This window comes from Scyliorhinus canicula, chromosome 3, assembly GCF_902713615.1.
Source record: "Scyliorhinus canicula chromosome 3, sScyCan1.1, whole genome shotgun sequence".
NCBI lineage: Eukaryota > Metazoa > Chordata > Chondrichthyes > Carcharhiniformes > Scyliorhinidae > Scyliorhinus > Scyliorhinus canicula.
In genome coordinates, this window is record NC_052148.1 from 79,229,091 (window position 1) to 79,251,842 (window position 22,752).

General features: G+C 44.8%; 1 protein-coding gene across 1 annotated transcript in view; it reads right to left on the reverse strand.

Moving 5' to 3' along the window:
* rit1 (Ras-like without CAAX 1) overlaps positions 1 to 6,141 on the reverse strand; it is a 284,464-nt gene extending 278,323 nt beyond the window's left edge. The window contains exon 1 of the mRNA XM_038793024.1: positions 6,087 to 6,141. Within this exon, the coding sequence (XP_038648952.1) occupies positions 6,087 to 6,141 (55 nt within the window). The remainder of the gene's footprint in view (positions 1 to 6,086) is intronic.
* Between the last annotated feature and the right edge of the window lie 16,611 nt (positions 6,142 to 22,752).

The window sequence follows — 22,752 nt, forward strand, 5'->3', positions numbered from 1 at the left end:
GTTTCTGTAGGCCACTGACGGCGGGTCGTAAACACGTGGCGTGCATAAACCTCGTTAATGGGCCTAACGTACATTTTGTCCAATATTGCCAGCGCTGCGGTGTAAGAACCGGCCGGATTTAGTTGTGTGGAGATTCTGTGGCTTACCCTCACGTGCAGTAGGCTGAGTTTTTGTTCCTCCGTTGTTCCGGCGGTGCTGGCTTCTGCCAGGTAGGCTTTAAAACATCTCAGCCAGTGGGAAAAAATTTCCTTAGCCTCTGCATCCTCTGGGTCGAGTTCTAGGCGTCCGGGCTTGAGGGCTGCTTCCATGATTTCTTCGACTGTTTCCTGAGTATATTAAATTGTTGGAACCAACAATTCTACGGACACGTGCTTGTAGGATTAGAATAGCGGTTTTAATATACTCACAACAGAGCCAGCCGGTTAGCCATTGAACTTTCGGTGAACTGGCCGGCTGACCATGTGGCACTGAGCTTTTATACAGGAGCTTCCGGGGGAGGAGTCCTGGGCAGAGTCAAGGGAGAAGCCCCATACAACTCGAGCATTCCCAGAGCTACTCCCCCTGGAGGACAGGTAGTGCAACTGCACTTACAATACAGACACATGTATATACAGATTACAATCTGGTGTGAATCACATTCACCACAACTAGACACTGTGGTGTTAATTGGTTCACAAAAGTGTACAGTGGGTCAATGGACATGGGCTTGGCACAAGGGGCATAAGGGGCCAGACAGGGTGTGCGGAAGGGCAGAACTTGGCATAATGGACACAAGGGACCTGAGAGGTTGGGTAGAAGGGAAAATCTTGACATGGAAGTATGAAGGACATGATGGGTGGGTGCAATGTCAGATCTTGACATGGGGGCATTAGGGGGACCTTGTGAACTTACCTTTTAAAAGGTTCCCTCATACACACCAGAGTTCCCGGTTCCTCTATGTGTCTATAAAACAGGACTCTGTAATAACCTAACCCAACTCCATGAAAATTGCCGACTAAGCTATGCATCTCTCTGCAATGGAGCCAGCGAAGACGAGAGTGCAATGGTTCAGGCTTGATAGGAACCAGCCTGCACCCCTTCAAGGCATTATTGAAAATTAAACATCTCTAGAGTGGGTTGGGAATCCTGGAATTAGGACATGCCTGCCATGTTCATAGGGGTCCTAAGTCAGCCAAACTCAGTGAAAATCCAGGCCATTACATTTAGCTATCCATTTGACAATGGGTTATGTTGTTAGGTTCCCTTTTCTTATAATGCCATGTAAAATTTATCGATTTGCATCACTTCCACCTCTTGTCCATTATTTCAACTCAAGTGTCCGCTTGTCTTTTCCCTGGTTCCCTGATGAATATTGATACATGATGTGGACACGTTGGGCAGGAATGTAATGCATGAAGAGTGGCTGAAAAACTTCCATAGTCTTACTCCCGCCACCTGGACCACAGCCTGGACCTTTGAAAGGAGGTATCCCTCATCTTCTCCAAGCCAGTACTTAACTCTGCAATTTGAATTCATCTTTTGCTGTCTTTAGTTGTGATCTGATGTTCACAACAGTTTTACTAAGCTGGAATATGTCTGGAACATTGAATGGCTGCAGCATGAAGACATTGGGACAGGTCCTTGGAAATTTAACGATTGTTAATCAGTAAGGGAACCAAGGATTATGGGGTTGTGGGGATAAAGCAGGAAGGGGGAGTTTAGGGTTATCATATCAGATCAGTTGTGATCTCATTGAATAGTGGAGCGACATGATGGGCTGAATGGCCTACTTCTGCTTCTACGTCTTATGGTTTTAGGGTGCACATATGCATGAACCTCTTCTTTTGATTGCTCACCGGCCAATAAAATCCCTCCAGTTGATTAAACCCCTGGTTTCTGTGGCAGTGCTCAGACTGACTATTGCAATTAGAGACAAGTTTATGTAACTATCAGCTCTGACCAAAAGATCCATCTGTGAGCTGCCTTCTGCATCTACTCGCTGCTGATTGCGAGATCCTACTTACGTTTCCAGTAGCAATGTGGAAGTATTAGGAGGGGAAAAAGTAATGACCACTTTCACAGCTACTGGTCAAGCAGGGAGCAGGTCTCTTTGTAGAAAGAATCTGAAGATGTGACAAACTTGGCCTGTGGAAGCACTACTGTTCTGACAGCTCAAGGAAGCTGAGCCTCTGTCTGTAAACCATGTGACATGGGTAGTGCTTGCTGTGACATCAGCAGCTCCCCTGTGCATCTCCCTCTTGTGTACATGTTGATTCCACCATACCCTTTCTACATTCTCATAGATGATCATCATCTTACTCTTCTGATGTGCTGTCAACATATCCCAGACATCTTCTGTAATGTCCCGCATGGGACTTACGGGGTGGGAATGATTATCTTTCCCTTGGTTGTGGCCAAATATGAGCTCCCCCGCTGAGGTGTGGGGGAATTCCATTTATAAAAGGTTGGCCAGTGAGGCACCGACTAGAAAGAGACAAGATGGGCTCTACCAGGAAGTGTGTATAACTAATTAGAAATAAATCTAAGTTCTTTATTTTATTCGGTGCAGAATCCCCATGTCCTTATTAAGCCTCCCATATTTTTTTGTTTCAAATTTAGAGCATCCAATTATCTTTTTTCCAATTAAGGGCAACTTAGCGTGACCAATCCACCTAGCCTGCATATCTTTGGGTTGTGAGGGTGAGACCCAAGCAAACACGGGGAGAATGTACAAACCCCACACGGACAGTAACCCAGGGCCGGAATCGAACCTGGGACCTCGGCGCCGTAAGGCAGCAGTGCTAACCACTGTGCCACCATGCCGCCCTAAACCTCCCATCGTGACCTTGTCAGTTTGAAAGTATCCAAGGTTGAGAAAAGCTGTAAATCCTCTCAACTACATGTTTGCCAGACGGAACTGAGACAGAAACTACAACAGATTCCAACTATTTAGATGTAGCAATGATAAGTTTAAATATATAGCCAGCTGAAATGCTGCTCTATATTGCCTCAGTTTTTGATCAGTTTTCCAAACTCAAAGAATTGTGTGTTGGATCAAAGCTGTTCAATCAAAATTAAATTGAAAGTTCCAAAGAGTTCATTAACAATGTCTAAGGATAATGTTACTTGTAACTTCCCATCTGTCTGCATTAATTGCAACATGAGTGAGCAGGTTCATGCCAGCATCCAGATGTGCCTCTATTCAATGTTGGAGCTGAATTTAAGTTGCACTTCAGTTTCTCTAACTTTCAAAACAATCCATTCTTGCATTTTAAAGTGCATCCCTCAACTCCCCTAGGTAGTGTTTCTGACTGACATTCTTCCTCGTTCTCTTTCTCTAGTTATTATCAGATATTTAGGGAATGTAATAGTTTTAAGGAGGTGTCCATGTGAGTTTGCAACCATGTTAATCCATATATACACCTGTATCATTATGCAAAGATTGCAATAATGCATTAAACAGACACGTTCACTTGATCGCGCCTCTCCTGAACTCACTGTTGTGTTCACCCTCTTTATTTTACCATCAGTCTCAACCGGTCATTAATCAAAACAAAATGATGGAAATTACTAAAACAAACAAAATACAAAATAACTGAATCACTAAATCTGGTGCCTCTATCTGGGAGTAATGCACTCCCATTTATACTCATCTTGGTATTGTTACTCAGTTGTGGAATATTATGTTCCCATTTAGGACTGCAAACACTAAGCCGACAGGTATGTAACCACAGGTTACTATTAGACCCATTTAATTCAATTATTCACTCCTTCACCAGCAGGGAATCCATTATATCCAAAGGGTGCCACATAGCCCCCCACCTGCCCACCTGCCCCTGTTCCCACTGCAATTAAAGTGGGTGGCACAGGAGCACAGTGGTTAGCATTTTTGCTTCCCAGCTCCAGGGTCCCAGGTTCGCTTGGGTCACTGTCTGTGCGGAGTCTGCACGTTCGCCCCTTGTCTGTGTGGGTTTCCTCCGGGTTTTCCGGTTTCCTCCCACAGTCCAAAAATGCGCAGGTTAGGTGGATTGGCCATGCTAAATTCCCGTTAGTGTCCAAAAAGGTTAGGTGGGGTTACTGGGTTATGGAGATAGGGTGGAGGTGTGGGCTTAAGTAGGGTGCTCTTTCCAAGGGCCGGGGCAGACTCGATGGGCCGAATGGCCCTTCTGCACTGTAAATTCTATGATAAAGAGTGGATGGGGAAGCTGTTAGTTTGTCTACCCAGCTTTGGGCATATGGATGCCTTTAGCAGCTAATTATTGGCCAGTCTTCAGCCTTCCCCACCAGTATTATATCTGCAGCAGGAGTAGCTGCAAGCAAGTTGGGAACAGGCAGGGGAGGTGGGGGCAGCCTCCATTGTGGGTTCCTGGAACCAAGAGAGGCAACCCCAGGTCATCCCCTCCTCTTTTAACCCACCTTCATGCACCCTCCTGACCTCTTGAATCCAGCCCCTACTCCCCACCCCCCAACCCGCTAAGATTTTCCAGGCTGACATTTGATGAGACCCTGGACTTACTGTCTGTCTGGGATCCTTGGCATGGAGGAACTGCCTTTAGTCCCAGCTGTGAACCCAGGTAATGTTGCTGGGATTACAGAATAGTTGGCCATCCAATGGACAGTAGTTCCCTAAGGTGAGACTTCCAGCAATTTAATGCTGCTCCTAGCATCAAATAGCTGTGGCCAGCCATCAGACCTGTGGGTGGGATGCTCCAATTTTTTTGGATGAGGTGTTGGAGACCACAATGCTCCACAAATCCAACCCATTCCATCAAACTCTCCTCCCATGCTTACCAGGGCCCTTCAATGGAGTGGGTGACATGATGACTCAGTGGTTAACACTGCTGCCTCACAGCTCCAGAGATCCGGGTTCAATTCCGGCCTCAGGTGACTGTCTGAGTGGAACTTGCACTTTCTCCCCGTGCTTGCGTGGGTTTCCTCCGGATGCTCCGTTTTTCTCCCACAGTCCAAAGATGTGCGAGCTAGGTGGATCGGCCATGCTAAATTGTCCTTAAGATCCAAAAGGTTAGATGGGGTTGCCGGGTTACGGGGACAGGATGGAGGTGTGGGCTTAGGTAGGGTGATCTTTCCGAGGCCGGTGCAGACCCGATGAGCCAAATGGCTATCAGCAGGCTATAGCTAGCTGAAATTTGCCAAAATGTCTTTCCACGTTAGTTTTATGGTTTTACGGTGGGACAACTGAACATAAGCTGTGCTTTCTTCTGAGGAAAAATTCAATGTTTTGGGGGAGAAATTTGACTTCTGCTCTCCCACCTTGCATATGCAAATCATGGTCTAACATCAGTTACAATACACTTGTCAACAAATGAGTGCAGCTAATATTACACACACTCCTCCCAATTGATCTGGGTCTTCAGCGATTTTACAAGGGTTGCGAGATGCCCTCCAAAAAAAAACCTTTCTTATAATTCTATTACTGAGGAGAGCATGAACAGGAGTATTCTTCCAGTGTCCAAAAAAAAAATATTGGTGATACCGTTGGCCAGGGCAGGGCATTTTGTGCATTCCTCCCCCTCTGGGATCGATGTGTGAATTGGTTTGCCCTCAGACAAGACTGAGAACCCCAATCAGCAAGATGCATTGGGTGGCCTCATTGGCACCTACAGCTTGCCAGCTTAATTTAAAGGAGGCCATGTTAAATCCAGCTCCGTTTCTTTACTTTACTGGATTGCTTTACAAATTTGCATTTGATTCAAAAATTTTTCCATCTCTAGACAGCGCAAGGAACTTACTCAAGGTTGAAGCCCTGCCCACATTGATTTTTAAGTGGCATTTCTGTTTTCATTTAAACACAATTGAATTTGAGGGGCCTTCTTACATCTCAGAGTCATGTCACCTTTACTAGTGCCAGAAGTTGAGTTATTGCAGTCTTGATTCACATAAAACTCCTGTTTATTCTCACAAGTTTCCATCAATGAATTTGACTGTCACGCGCAGAAACTACAATTTGTGTCCATTAATTTGGAACTGAAGGACAGGAAAATAAACCAGAAAGCCAGCTAGGTTCCCCGGAGCTGCAATCAAGAAATGAATCATAACCTTTACTATTCAGGAAGAAAGAATATTAATAAAGCAGCTTGGTCGCTTACCTATTGTAGGATTGTGGTAGTCAGGGAAACGATGGCTGATGAATTGTATTGTCATTGCTGCAACAGGACAAAGGGACAATTTTAGTGCCTCTTGATGGATTTTAATAAAATTTTGCCTATTGAAATGAAAACATGACATTTGGCTGTATCGGCAGTAATAAGCTACACAAACAAGAAGAGAAGAACAGTCTATAGAAACCTTTCTTGCAGTTTAAAATATAAACTCTCGGCTCAGTGGGAAGAGACAAAAGTGAAGGATTTCTTTTGTGGAGGAAAACCTGCCGGTTGCCGGGGAGTAAGTCTACTGCGCACAACAGTTGGAGGCTATATTTCATGTCACATAAAAGCTTAGAACCTCTTGGCCCTTACACTCTGCAAATATTAAATAAATGCTAGGTATTACCTGTAAAATTACAGTGTGGTACAGTTATCAAAAATGTTGGCTAGGTTTTCATGGAACATTATAAATCTGCAGGTTTAAGGTTGTATGCATTATTGATATTTCAGGTCAATTGGTATGAATCAATATTTCATCTCAATGAGAGCTAATATTGAGAATGTGATCCGTTTATGGTCATGGTTATATATTTCACCTTTTTAACAATTATTTTTTGCATTGAGTGACAGTGATGTTATTATTTAAGATAATTTAAAATTGAATAGCAGTTAACAAGCTTATTTCTCAGCCCTGTAGCTGTGGAGCTAAATCCCAGAGGAGGCCAGATGTTCAATATTACCAAACAGATGTCTGAAAACATTTAAGAGAAAACCTTTGCAAAATGTAGTATGGACACTAAGAATGGATGTGGGCATTAAACCCAAGCAAAATAAAATGTTTCCCTCATCTGTTCATGAAATGGCTGATTAAATATGTTTTCATATACTCCTTAATAGGAATTTCTGTTGTCTTTAGTGTTAGTAGTCAGCTCACTCACTTGTGAACAAATCCTGAATCTATTATTTTTTTCTCTAAAAACAATAGGAATCATCGCAATGCAAAAGGTATTCATCGAAGAGAGGAAGCATGTTATTTTCTCTATGTACTCGTGCTACCATCGTTAATTGATGGGAGCAAGTGGAGTGATGGCTTACAGTGTCATTTTTCCACTGGAGCATAAGGTAAAGATGACATCCATTTCAAGGCAAAATTGATGCTCCATCCATGAAAGTGCTTCAAATTCCCACCTCCTGTCTGCCTGTCTACAGTAGGGCACTGCATTTCCACACCATATGTTTGGCTCACTTCTATCTTCTCGCAGAGAGATCAAGATGCTGCACAGATGAACAGCCAAAGGAGAGGAAATTAGGAAAACCTCCATTTGTAGCTGCCAGATTTACAATTGAAAATATAATCGCATTCCAAAAATACTATTATTCATCACACTACATATTAATATCTTCCTGCTTTTAATCCTCAAGGAAATTATTCAAACTATTTACTTTTTACATATGGAACATCTGTTTATTCAGAGTAAAATAACTTATCGCTTCAAGATCTGTCCAGTGGAATGATGTTATCAGATGCCATAAAGTCTTTCTTGGATCACGTGATAAATAGGCGTATTATGCATGGTGATGTATTTCACAGATACATTGTTCAATAAATATTTTTAAATTTGAGATTTATAAAAATTATAGCATCCAGGCAATGCATCCTTGAAACCATTTTACTATTTGCTTAAACAGGCAAAATAAATGATCTAATGTTGGCTTTTTTGCAGTGAAATTGAGATGGATACATTGGTATCATTATTGCCTTTGGAAATAACAACGTTGATTATCATTTTCTGCAGGCTTCCTGTGGAAATAGACAGAACACTATATTTATTCTTTCCCACTGTTTAGTTTCATGTAATAAATTCAATAACTGAAAACCTTATAGGTGCAATTAATAGTGTTCGTTCAAGGAAACTATAAGTTCATAAGTTCATAGGATATAGGAGCAGAATTAGGCATTCGGGCCATCAAGTCTGTTTCTCCATTCTGTCATGGCTAATATGTTCCTTATCTGTCACCTACAATGCTACAGACCAAAAGCTGGATTGCAAAATTACCCAGAGCATGTCCTCCGTAGAACACATGACCTAGAAGCAGGAGTAGGCAATTTAACCTCCCGAGCCTAAACACCTTTAATGTGATAATGGCTGATCCCATCTGGTCTCAACTCCACTGTCCAGCCCGTTCTCCATAACCCTTCAGCCCATTACCAATTAAAAAACTGTCTAACTCCTCCTTAAATTTATTCACTGTCCCTGCATCCACCACACTCTGGGGTAGCAAATTCCACAGATTCACATCCCTTTGGGAGAAGTAGTTTTTTCTCAAATTTGTTTTAAATTTGCTCCTTCTTATTCTAAGATTATGACCTCCATTTTAAAATGCCCCACAAGAGAAAGCATCCGTTCCACATCTACTTTATCCATACCTTTTAGCATCTTCTATACTTCGATTTGATCTCCCCTCATTCTTCTATACTCTATAGGCCTAAACTGTTCAATCTCTCCTCACACGACAAACCCCTCATCTCTGGAATCAATCTAGTGAACCTCCTCTGGACGGCCTCCAATGCCATGACCTTTCCTCAAATAAGGAGACAAAATTGTGCATAATACTCCAGGTGCGGTTTCACCAATGCCTTATATAGTTGCAACAACACTTCCTTACCTTTATATTCTATTCCTTTTGCTATAAATGCCAACATTCCATTTGCTTTCCTTATTACCTGCTGCACTTCATGCTAGCTTTCTAGTGATTCATGAACGAGGACACCCAGACCTCTGCATCGGAGCACCCCGAAGTCTCTCCCCAGTTAGATAATAAGTTGCCTTCCCATTTTTTCGACCAAAATGCATGACCTCACACTTATTCACGTTAAACTTCATCTGCCACATTTTGGCCCTAACATAACTATATCAATTTGTAAAGTTATTATTTCCTCATTGCAGCTTACCGTCCCAACTATTTTTGTCTCATCTGCGAATTTGGCTATAGAACCTTCTATCTCTGTATCCAAGTCGTTTATATAGATTTTAAATAGCTGGGGCCCAAGGACCGAACCCTGTGGCATCCCATTAGTTACATCTTGCCATCCAGAAAAAATACCTATTTATCCCGACTCTGTCCATCAACCAGTCTTCCAACCAAGATAATGAGTTAACCCTGATCCCATGTGACCTCACCTTGTGAATTAACCGTCTGTGCAACACCCTGTCAAACGCTTTCCAGAAGTTCAGATATACTACATCTGCAGGATCCCCATTCTCCACTTTGCTTGTTACATCTTCGAAGAACTAAGAACTGATAGTCTACATTTAGAAAAAGCTACACAATATTACATACAGGGAGGATCAAATTAATTCTGAACAGTTTGTGAGCTGTGTGGCAATATTTAGTTCCTGTTAACTTGTCAAAGCAATAATGTAAGGAACCACTGGGGCTGAAATTGATCTTGGACTGTAATGCAAAATGGTCAATAGAAAATTGACAGCTTATTCAACACTCCACCTGATTTTATTTTTAATTGTAAAACAGGCTGCCTATTTGCTATTGGCCATTTTCCACTACTGCCTTTCTGTCCCCATTAAACATGCACTAAACCTACATAAATATTGTATGATATTAAATCCAAAAGCCAGCTTCAGGGAAGAATTTAGAATCAAAGTCGCAATTGTCTATAAAAACACACCGATCTATAAAAACGCATTGGTTTAATTTCGAGCTCTTCTTGGCTTCAACAATGCCATACTGATATTGTTTCAGGACACGCATTGCGCCAAGAAAGTAAAAGCTATGAATAATTTACAAATCTATCAGTTTTATGTCCAACATGTTCGTAATGCCTTTGAAAATCTCCAACAGGTTAATTAAAAGTGACTCCTATTCCTTGAGTCCATACTGACTGCCCTTTAACAAGTTATGCATTTCCATGTAATCATTCACAAGATCTCTCAAGATCATTTCAATGATTTTCCTGAGATTGCAGCCAAATATACTGATTTGGATTTTCAAGTTGGCCAGGATGATGCAGAAGCTCCAAACACCATGAGGTTAAGCCCCAGCCAGAGCCCACTATCCAGTGTTGGAATGTAAAATTTGGCTTGGGAAGCAGCACAAAATGGTAGCCAGCAAATTGGAAACTCATTTTAAATCCAAAAGGACATTTACATAACACCTTTCAGAAACGTAGGATGCTCCAAGGTATTTGTAGGCAATTAAGTATTTTGAAGTGTAGTCATTGTTGGAATCGAGATTAATAGAGTAAAACAGGATAGACAAGTTGAATGCGTGGCTTGAGAGATGGCGCAGGATGGAGTAGATTTTTCGAACATTGGAACCGGTTCTGTGAGATGTGGGACCATTACAAATCTGTCTACACCTGGGCAGGACTGGAACCAATGTCCTAAGGGGGTTGTTTGCTAATGCTGTTAGTGAGGGGGAAGAGAACCAATGCAGGAAGTCAGAGGGTAGTAAAGAATGGACAGAAACAAAAGCTAGTAAGGAGAAAAGTGAAAGGATTGGATTGGATTGGATTTGTTTATTGGCACGAATACCAAGGTACAGTGAAAAGTATTTTTCTGCGAGCAGCTCAACAGATTATTTATATCCAACATGTTCATAATGCCTTTGAAAATCTCCAACAGGTTAATTAAAAGTTACTCTTATTCCATGAGTCCATAATGACTGCCCTTTAAGCAGAAAAGGGGAAGAAAAGGGAATAAAAGAAAATACATAATAGGGCAACACAAGGTCCACAATGTAACTACATAAGCACCGGCATCCGATGAAGCATACAAGGTGTAGTGTTAATGAGGTCAGTCCATAACAGGGTCATTTAGGAGTCTGGTAACAGCGGGGAAGAAGCTGTTTTTGAGTCTGTTTGTGAGTGTTCTCAGACTTCTGTATCTCCTGCCTGATGGAAGAAGTTGGAAGAGTGAGTAAGCCTGGTAGGAGGGGTCTTTGGTTATGCTGCCCACTTTCCCAAAGGCAGCAGGAGGTGTAGATGGAGTCAATGGATGGGAGGCAGGTTCATGTGATAGACTGGGCGGTGTTCACGACTCTCTGAAGTTTCTTGCGGTCCTGGGCCAAGCAGTTGCCATATCAGGCTGTGATGCAGCCAGATAGGGTGCTTTCTATGGCGTATCTGTAAAAGTTGGTAAGAGTTAATGTGGACATGCCAAATTTCCTTAGTTTCCTGAGGAAGTATAGGCGCTGTTGTGCTTTCTTAGTGGTAGCGTCGACGTGGGTGAACCAGGACAGATTTTTGGAGATGTGCACCCCTAGGAATTTGAAACTGCTAACCATCTCCACCTCGGTCCTGTTGATGCTGACAGGGGTGTGTACAGTACTTTGTTTCCTGAAGTCAATGACCAGCTCTTTAGTTTTGCTGGCATTGAGGGAGAGATTGTTGTTGCTGCACCACTCCACTAGGTTAGAACATAGAACGTAGAACATTACAGCGCAGTACAGGCCCTTCAGCCCTCAATGTTGCGCCGTCCTGTGAAACCCCTCTAAAGTCCCTCTACACTATTCCCTTATTGTCCCTATGCCTATCCAATGACCATTTGAATGCGTTTAGCGTTGGCGAGTCCACTACTGTTGCAGGCAGGGCATTCCACGCCCTTTCTACTCTCTGAGTAAAGAACCTACCTCTGACATCTGTCCTATATCTATCTCCCCTCAATTTAAAGCTATGTCCCCTCGTGCTGGACATCACCATCCAAGGAAAAAGGCTCTCAATGTCCACCCTACCTAATCCTCTGATCATCTTGTATGCCTCAATTAAGTCACCTCTTAACCTTCTTCTCTCTAACGAAAACAGCCTCAAGTCCTTCAGCCTTTCCTCGTAAGATCTACCCTCCATACCAGGCAACATCCTTGTAAATCTCCTCTGTACCCTTTCCAATGCTTCCACATCCTTCCTATAATGTGGCGACCAGAACTGCATGCAATACTCCAAATGCGATCGCACTAGAGTTTTGTACAACTGCAACATGACCTCATGGCTCCGAAACTCAATACCTCTACCAATAAAAGCTAACACACCGTACGCCTTCTTAACAACCCTCTCAAAGTGGGTGGCAACTTTCAGGGATCTATGGACATGGACACTGAGATCTCTCTGCTCGTCCACACTACCAAGAATCTTTGGCAGCACGGTAGCATGGTGGTTAGCATAAATGCTTCACAGCTCCAGGGCCCCAGGTTCGGTTCCCGGCTGGGTCACTGTCTGTGCGGAGTCTGCACGTCCTCCCCGTGTGTGCGTGGGTTTCCTCCGGGTGCTCCGGTTTCCTCCCACAGTCCAAAGATGTGCGGGTTAGGTGGATTGGCCATGCTAAATTGCCCGTAGTGTCCTAAAAAGTAAGGTTAAGGGGGGGGGGGGGGGGGTTTGTTGGGTTACGGGTATAGGGTGGATACGTGGGTTTGAGTAGGGTGATCATTGCTTGGCACAACATCGAGGGCCGAAGGGCCTGTTCTGTGCTGTACTGTTCTATGTTCTATGTTCTATGTTCTAATCTTACCATTAGCCCAGTACTCTGTCTTCCTGTTATTCCTTCCAAAATAAATCACCTCACACTTTTCTGCATTAAACTCCATTTGCCACCTGTCATCCCAGCTCTGCAGCTTATCTATGTCCCTCTGTAACTTGTAACATCCTTCTGCACTGTCCACAACTCCACCGACTTTAGTGTCATCTGCAAATTTACTCACCCATCCTTCTACGCCCTCCTCTAGGTCATTTATAAAAATGACAAACAGCAACGGCCCCAAAACAGATCCTTGTGGCACACCACTAGTAACTGGACACCAGTCAGAGCATTTCCCATCAACCACCACTCTTTGTCTTCTATCAGCGAGCCAATTTCTGATCCAAACTGCTAAATCACCCTGAATCCCATGCCTCTATATTTTCTGCAATAGCCTACCATCGTTAGCAAACTTAGAGATGGAGTTGGAGCCAAATGTTAGTCTTAGAATTAAATTTTAAAAGATTAGAACGAGTATAAAGCAAGTAAAAAGAGGATCTGTTGTGGAGAGCTCACAGAGAGTCGCCTCGCTCCTGCGTCATTTCCTGGAATGGAGGAGAAACAGAATAAACTGCCTCGCATGGCAGGGGGGTGGGAAGCAGAGTAGTAGGTCAGTGGAAGAAATAACTGATGGAGTGCTACAGACTAAGGCCAGTAAGATTAAGAGGAAGAGCAGGCAGGGAGTGGTTGTTCAACGCAGAGGGGCTGGTGGGCTGAAGTGCATTAGTTTCAATGCGAGGAGTATTTCAGAGAAGACAGATGAATTTAGAGCTTGGATTAGTACGTGGAATTATGATGTTGATGCTATTACAGAAATTTGGTTGAAAGAGGGACAGGATTGGCAACTATACATTCCAGGATTTAGATGCTTCAGGCAGGATAGAGGGGGGTGAAAAAGGGGTGGGGGAGTTGCATTATTGGTTAAAGAGAATATCACAGCTGTGCTGAGGGAGGAAACCTTGGAGGATTCAGGCAGCGAGGCCATCTGGGTAGAGCTCAGGAATAGGAAGGGCGCTGTCACAATGTTGGAGCTTTACTATAGACCTCCTAACAGCCAGCGAGAGATAGAGGAGCAGATATGCAGACGGATCTTGGAAATAATAGGGTTGTCGTGGTGGGTGATTTTAACTTTCCCTGCATTGACTGGGATACACTTACTGCTAGAGGCATGGATGGAGCAGCATTTGTAAGGAGCGTTCAGGAGGGTTTCTGGAACAATATGCAAATAGCCCAACTCGGGAAGGGGCCATATTAGACCTGGTGCTGCGAAATGAGCCCGGCTAGGTGATCGAAGATTCACATATTGAAGATCATATTGGGAACAGTGATCATAATTCTGTAAGTTTTAAGCTGCTTATGGACAAGGACAAGAGTGGTCCTCAGGGGAAGATGTTCGACTGAGAGAAGCCTAATTACAACAGCATTAGGCAGGATCTGGAGAGTGTTGACTGGACGAGGCTGTTTTAGGGAATATAAACATCCAGCATGTGGGAGGCTTTCAAATGTCAGTTAATTAGAATTCAGGACCGGCATGTACCTGTGAGGACGAAAGATATGGGTGGCAAGAATAAGGAACCCTGAATAATAAGAGATATGAATCTTGTCAAAAAGAAAAAGAAGCATTTGTAAGGTCTAAAAGGCTTAGGACAGATGAAGCCCTTGAAGAATATAAAGCAAGTAAGAAGAAACTTAAGGTAGGAGTTAGGATGGCTAAAAGGGGTCATGAAAAGTTGTTGGCAAACAGGATTAAGGAAAATCCTAAGGCGTTTTATACATATGTAACGAGCAAGAGGGTAGCCAGATAAAAGGTTGGTCCATTCAAGGATATTGGAGGAAATCTATGTATGGAACCAGAGGAAATGGGAGAGATACTAAATGAATACTTTGCCTCAGTATTTACCAAAGAGAAGGACTTGGTGGATGAGAGGTATAGGGTAGAGTGTGTAGATATTCTGAGTCATGTTGATATTAATAAAGAGGAGGTGTTGGGCACCTTAAAAAGCATTAAAGTAGCTATGTCCCCAGGGCATGATGGAATCTACCTCAGAATACTGCGGGAGGCAAGGGAGGAAATTGCTGGGGCCTTGACAGTAATCTTTGTTTCCTCATTGGCTACAGGTGAAGTTCCAGAGGACTGGAGAGTAACCAATGTTGTTCCATTGTTTAAGAAGGGCAGCAGTGATAATCCGGGAAATTATAGACCAGTGAACTTTACCTCAATGGTAGGGAAATTATTGGAAAAGATTCTTAGAAATAGAATTTACTCACATTTGGAAACCAATGGATGTCTAAGTGATGGACAGCATGGTTTTGTGAAGGGGAGGTCGTGCCTCACTAATTTGATCGAGTTTTTGAGTAAGTGGCAAAGATGATAGATGAGGGACAAGCAGTAGATGTTGTATACATGGACTTCAGTAAAGCCTTTGACAAGGTACCTTATGATAGACTGATACAACAGATGAAGTCACATGGGATCAGAGGAAAGCTGGCAAGTTGGACACAGAACTGGCTTGGGCACAGAAGACAGAGGGTAGCAATAAAAGGATGCTTTTCTGAATGGAAAGTTGTGACTAGCGGCCACAGGGATCAGTTCTGGGGCCTTTGTTGTTCATGGTGTATATAAATGATTTGGAAGAAAATGAAGCTGGCCTGATTAGTAAGTTCGCAGATGACACAAAAATTGGTGGAGTTGCGGATAGTGAAGAGGATTATCAGAGGATACAGCAAAATATAAACTGGTTGGAGTCTTGGGCGGAGAAATGGCAGATGCAGTTTAATCTGGACAAGTGTGAGGTAATGCACTTTGAAAGGTGCAATGCATGTAGGAATTACACAATAAATGGTAGAACTCTTGTGAGTACTGACAGGCAGAGAGATCTGGGCGTGCATGTCCACTGATCATTGAAAGTGGAAACGCATGTGGATAAGGTGGTCAAGAAGGCATACGGCATGCTGGCCTTCATCGGTCACGGCATTGAATATAAAAATTGGCAAGTCATATTGCAGCTGTACAGGACGTTAGATAGGTCTCATTTGGAATATTGTGAGCAATTCAGTTCGCCACTTTACCAGAAGGATGTGGATGCTTCGGAGAGGGTACAGAAGCAGTTTACTAGGATGTTGCCTGATATGTAGGGCATTAGCTATGGGGAGAGGTTAGATAAACACGGTCTGTTCTCACGGGAATGACGGAGGTTGAGAGACGACCTGATAGAGGTCTGCAAGATTATGAATGGCATGGACAGAGTGGATAGTCAGATGCTCTTTCCTAGGGTAGGAGAGTCAAGTACTAGGGGACATAGGTTTTAAAGTGCGTGGGGAAAAGTTTCGAACAAATGTGCGAGACAAGTTTTTTACACAGAGGGTGGTAAATATATGGAACGCGCTGCCTGGGGAGGTGGTGAGAGCAGGTACGATGGCGGCATTTAAGGGACATCCAGACAAATATATAAATAGGGTGGGAATGGAAGGTTATGGACTCCGTAAGTGCAGATGGTTTTAGTTTAGGCAGGTGCCATGGTCGGCGCAGGTTTGGAGGGCCGAAGGGCCTGTTCATGTGCTGTATTGTTCTTTGTTCTTTGTTCTAAATTGGGCGGGCTAGAAAACATGTTGCTGATTAAATAATGCTTATTATGTTCTAACACCAACAATGAATGTCGACACCCCTCTCCCCCATGGGTCATTGAAATAATTTTTGAAACAATTTTAGCCGAGTACGCCTGAGGATACCATGGGAAGACGTGGAAAATGCTTCCACAATGCCACAGAGTTCTTTACACCACAGTACAATAACAGGACAGACTGCATGGCTGCTTGAGCAATTCTTTAACAGCTTGTGTTCAAAAGAATTTGAACATGGGAAATAGGAGCAGAAGTAGGCTATTCAGCCCATCAAACCTGCTCCTCAATTCCAGCAGGTCAAGGCAGATCTGATTACAGCCTTAACTCCACTTTCCCCTCCCCTCACCATCCCATGACCTTTGACTCCCCTGTACAACAAAAGCTGCCTAACTCAGTCTTGAATACATTCAATGACCCAGCTTCCACTCCTCTTTGTGGAACAGAATTCCAAAGATTAATGGGCCTCTGGGAGAAAATATTCCTCCTCAATTCCTTCTTAAATGGGAAATCCTTTATTTTGAAATTGTATCCCCCAGTTCGAGATTCCCCCATGAGTTTAATCATTCACCCTGACATTAATTGCAAAGGGGTTCCATCCCTTTAACATTTAAATGGACCCTCTGCTCCCCCACTGTAATGTTAGGCCAAGTCGGAACAATCCTAACTTGTGGAGCACAGCTTAATATAACAGCCTCAAAATGTGGTCAATCCCCTCACTGTCTGGTAAGGTGTAGGAGATCACTTCTGTGTATGCAAAGCACAACCTGTTTCAGGTGGTAGGTTCCTTTTGTTTTCTTAGGTTGGAACTACTTGGAGCATGTGTAGCTTAGCCAGTGACAGAACTGAAGGGGCACAGCAAAGATAAATTTAGAATTGTAGGGGCCCAGAGAATTATTTCTACTTCTCTGAGCTTCACAAAAATAACCTGGGCGGCTTTTGTTAACCACTCTGTTGTTGCAACCTCCCACATCCCATACTTCTTTCAAAATTAATTTACAGGATGCGGACATCACTGGCTAGGCCAGCATTGATTGCCCATCCCTAATTGCCCTTGAGAAGGTGGCGATGAGCTGCCTTCTTGAACCGCTGCAGTCCATGTGGTTTAGGTACATCTGCAGTGCTGTTAGGGAAGGAGTTCCAAGATTTTGACCCACGTTTCTCATCGGCAGCTTGACTACGAGCCAATATTGGCCAACCTTGATCCAAAAGCTCCTTCGGGCTGCACAACCTACTGGCCCAACATAGCAGTCACTTCTTTGCCATGGGTACAAGCAATTATTGAATAGAATCCATACAACGCAGAAAGAGGCAATTCGGCCCATCGATACTGCACCGACCGTTAGAAAGAGCAAGTTTCCTTGTCTAACAGCTTAAATTAATCATTATGACAAAGAAGAATCCATTGTGTGCATGTTGCTAGGCTGCAGATAATGGGCATGATTTAACCACCGTGTTGGGCCCATTGCGGATCGGGGCGTGTCGGGTAAATAGTGGGAAAGGTCAAAATTGAGAATCGGGCCTGGTGAGAACCAATTAATAATTCACTCCTGATGGCAACTTCCAGATCTCACTGCAAAATTGTGAGAACATCACCAGCCTCATTTGCATTTATTTGAATCTGATTGCGAGATTGAAGTCGAATGCAGCAGCCTTCCGGGAACTACCCAACTCCCCAGCGAGAAAGCACACCAGGCGTCATTTTGTACTCCTTTTCAAAAAAAGTGAAACTAGCCCAATGGCTGCTGTGGGGAAGTGAGGAGGTTTGCTTATGTAGTACATTGTATATATTGTGGTGCCCTATTATGTATTCTCATGTATTTTCTTGAATTCTGTTTAATTCCCTTTTCTTCCCATGTACTGAATGATCTGTTGAGCTGCTTGCAGAAAAATACTTTTCACTGTACCTCGGTACACGTGACAATAAACAAATCCAAAATCCAAATCCAGGTGAGTAGCCATTTTCATTCTCCAGCATGCAGCTCAAGGGTACTGTTGGGGGATCTGTCAGGGGGCTTGAGCTTGGTCAGGGGACTGACTAGGTTGGGGGTCACTCCTGGGCCAGGGGGTTGAGGGGCTTTGTGTCTGTGAGGCCTTCAAACCCATAACAGGGTAACCACAGCTGCAGCCTGTCTATCCTACCAAACACTTCCAGGATAGAGCCCTATTGTGGCTTATCTCATGAAAGTCAATTTAACTCCCTTTGACTGTGAGCAGCCTCTGGCTTCAAAGCTGAATTCTATTTCAACTGAGGAATTAACCTTGTTAGTTCTGATAACACTTCACGCTCCTCAATTCTCAAGTGGCTCCACAGGGACACACGGGTCATGTCTCAGTGGATGATTAGTGCACTGCATGGCAAGCACACTTTGATACCTGAATAGTGTACCTGAACATGAGGAGCGTCCGCACCATCGAGGTAGCTGCCAACAATCAAACACTAAAGAACAGGGCTTCAACAGTGAGGATCCTCTCATGGCCAAAGGGTAAGTGTGAAGTGCGTGGATCAGGGGAGGGCACCTGAGCACGGTCTCCCTCATGTTCCCGGAAGAGGTATGAAATCTGAGGTCTAGGGGTGAGTGTGTAGAGCAATGTTTATCAGCACATCTGGCTTACTAGATGGCACTCTAACAGAAGGTGCGACACGTATGGGTGAGGGAGGCTTGGGGGATTTGAGGGTCCCAGAATGGAAGTTCTAACATTGTTGGTCTCGCTCCTTCTCCAATTCCTTACAGATACCAAAATTATTGCTGGTGTTGATCCCACAGAGGCTGCCTTCGTGTTGCCAGATGCTGGAGTAGGCAGCACCACTGCACACCCTGAATACCTGGTTGCCCATCAAGCTGAAGAGGGACCCAGAAGGGGAGGCTAGCAATGGCCCAAGGTGTACAGGTGTCATAGACATAGAATTTACAGTGCAGAAGGAGGCCATTCAGCCCATCGAGTCTGCACCGGCTCTTGGAAAGAGCACCCTAACCAAGGTTAACACCTCCACCCTGTCCCCATAACCCAGTACCCCACCCACCACTAAGGGCAATTTTGGACACTAAGGGCAATTTATCATGGCCAATCCACCTAACCTGCACATCTTTGGACTGTGGGAGGAAACCGGAGCACCCGGAGGAAACCCACGCACACACGGGGAGGATGTGCAGACTCCACACAGTCAACGTCCCAAGCCGGAATCGAACCTGGGACCCTGGAGCTGTGAAGCGATTGTGCTATCCACAATGCTACCGTGCTGCCACCAGGCGTGTCATTGGCCATTAAATTAAATAAGACAGCAAATACCGCAGAAAACTCTGTCTCAGGAGATAGACAGACAGTGCGGCACCTGTGTCATGTCCTCGCAGACCTGCCACCCTGTGGAACAGGAGGAGGACACCTGTTCCTGGTGGTTGTGAAGGTCACCGCTGCCCTCAGCATTTATGTCACTGGTTCATTCCAGGGCTTGAGCAGGGACCTGTGCAGCATTTCACAATCTATAGCCCACAGGTGCACCCAAGAGCTCAAGGATGCCCTGTATGCCCATGTATGCATCAGACTTTATCACCTTTGAGCTGGACCAGACCCACCAAGATGCCTGGGCTACAGGTTTTGCTGCCATCGCCGGGATGCCTAGGTACATGGGGCAATCGATGGCATGCATGTGCCCTGTGCACACCGGGGCATCAAGGATTGCCCTTTATTAACAGGAAGGGGTTCCACGCCCTGAATGTTCAGATTGTGTGCAACCACCACCTCTGGATCATGCATATGCATGCCTGCTACCCAGGAAGCGTGCATGACAACTACATCCTGGGGCACTAGGAGATCCCCAGTATATTTGAAGACCACCCCAGGATGTTGGATTGGCACTTGGGAGACAAGGGTCTGAGGTCATGGCTGATGATACCGGTGCAAAGGCCTGAGACAGGGGCAGATATTTGATATAACGAAGCCCATGTTTCCACTCGTGCTGTCACTGAGCGGTGCATCGGATTGCTCAAAATGCAGTTCCGATGCCTTGACCACTCTCACAGTGCCCTGCAGTACACCCCCCAGAGAGTATCCCACTTTGTGACTGTCTGCTGTGCCTTTCACAACCTGACACAGCAGTGGGGTGACATGCTGGAGGTGGAGGAGGAGGGACATGCAGCCTCATCGTCATCGTCGGCAGACTAGGAAGGGCTAGAGGATGAACCTGAGGAGGAACCAGTGGATGTAGGACAACCGGCGGCAAGGGTCTGAATCGCCCAGAGGACAGGACAGTCCTCATCGGCTCTAGATTTTCGCCGGTGGTCTCCTCGGACCTCTCTTGTGATCTCCTGGGTGCCAGGGGGGGCTTGACTCCAAATGGCCTAGCCCCATCAGATGGATATCCTTCGAGACAATGGACATGTGGTCAGTGAAATGGAAAGATAATTTTGCCTGACATGAACAACTCACTTGAGACAGGTCACCTGGGTGAAGGAGCAGTGCATCCTCACCTCTGCAACGCAGGCCAATTTTACTGCTGGTAACTGCTCTCTTTTAGGACATGATGCCCAGGGCCAATTCTTCATTGGGGGTAAGGACTCGGATCTCTGGCATCCCGTCCTGGTCTTGGCCCTTTCTCGCTTATTATGGGATATCTTCCCCTGTGGAGACAAAGAGAGGAAATTGTGCATTCCACACTTGATGGGTAAGGGGGGTGCATAGAAGGTGGCATGTGTGGGCACTGCACCTGAGCAAGAAAGGGTTGTTCTGGGTGCCAGAGGGTTCTGAGGAACAATCATGAAGATCGGATGTGGAGAGAGTGCAAGATGTCAGTCAGCGATTTGTGGGAGGGTGTGTTTGGGAATTTGGGGGGTGGCAGGTGGAACCGATGCCAGGAGAGAGGTGGCAACTTACCCTTGCAGCTCGGTGGAGGTCATTGGTCTCCTTCCGACATTGGACGGTGGTCTTCCTGGTCATGCTGCCCCTACTGACAGCTGCTGCCACTGACTCCCAGGCACCACTGCTGATCCTGTTGCTGGTCCTCTGACCCTCTCGAGGGAACAGGGTGGTCCACCTCTCATTCACAGCGGCGAAAAGCCTTGTGAGGTCGGCATCCCCAAATGGAGGAGCAGGTGTGCATGCTGCCATGCTGGTGTGTTGACTGGGAGTGAGTAGTGATGGAGCATTTAAAAGCAGTTCCCCCTTGTTGGCGGCGAGAAGCTGAGGTGCGAGTCCTATGAATCAGACGGCAAGACAGCCAATAATGGGGAGAATCTTGTGGGGATCACTTTTGGCACTAAGTGCCGCAATCTCATTAATGCGACTGTCGAGAAACACCCCACCAAACCCACCCAAAATGACACTTAGAAATGTTTCCATTGAATCGTGTCCTATGATATAATATGATATATTATTTGCAGTTATATTCCAATATTGAGCAATATCATGAAGGAAAATTATGACGTTACAAGGGCAACTTGGAAGCTATATTCTGTTAGAATTAAGTCAGCTTACTGGACTATCTACAAGGAAAATGGTCGCCAAATAGCTGCCTTGATTTTTCAATAACTGCACGGGTAATTGTACTGACGTATTTCGATCCTGAAGAATCTCTCACAAATTTAATTTAATTGCCATCAATTTCAACACCCGTTTCCTTTCAAATTCATGAGAGCAATCATCTGATCAACATTATTTTTCTTGTTTAAAAGCATAGAATCCTTTCATAGCCAAATTGTTCAATGTTTATATCATCTCCAGCTTGTCCTTTTACTGTTCCTGGATATTCTCTGATATGATTGAGACAAATTGAGACAACATTTCCTTTTTTAACTGGATAAGGGCACATTGAAGTGTTATCTTTTACTGCTGGATTTCAACACCCTATTATCATTTTAAAATGGATCCATGGCCTTTCCATCCTTATATAATGTATATGTCACTGCAAAAACCTGTTATTGAGATATGTTTACATTTATTTCTCTGCATTTCAATCTGGAGGTGATCTTATGGATCCTGTGTGAGGCTTGGAAACTCAGAAGAGTATGTTTGCTGAAAGACCTGCAGAATTTAACTGTGGATTCTGCCACAGGCAACCTGATATACAGGCTGAAGACCTGGGGTGGGATTCTCTGTGAATTGGAGCGATGGCCCAAAACCGGCGGCAAAAACAGCACAAATCACTCTGACGTCGGGCCCCCCGAAACGTTGCGAATTCTGAGGCCCCGAATGGGCTAGTAGCAGCATGACGCTATTTTGCGATGGCGTCACCCGTCATGGACGTGCGCGGTGTCACTGCACAAAAGACGCCCCCCCACGGAGACCCGGCAAAATGGCTGCCCGCCGCGCAGCGCCAAGTGAGACCGCTCAGGCCTGCCCCCTTTCCCCATCCCCCTTCCCTCATTCACCCCTTCCCCCATATCTCCCTTCCCATATCCACCCTGCTCCCATATCCCCCCTTCTCCCATATACCCCATATCCCCCTTTCTCCACATCCCCCCAATCCCTCACTCCCCAATATCCCCCCTTCCCCCATATCCCCCCTTCCCCCATATCCCCTTCCCCCA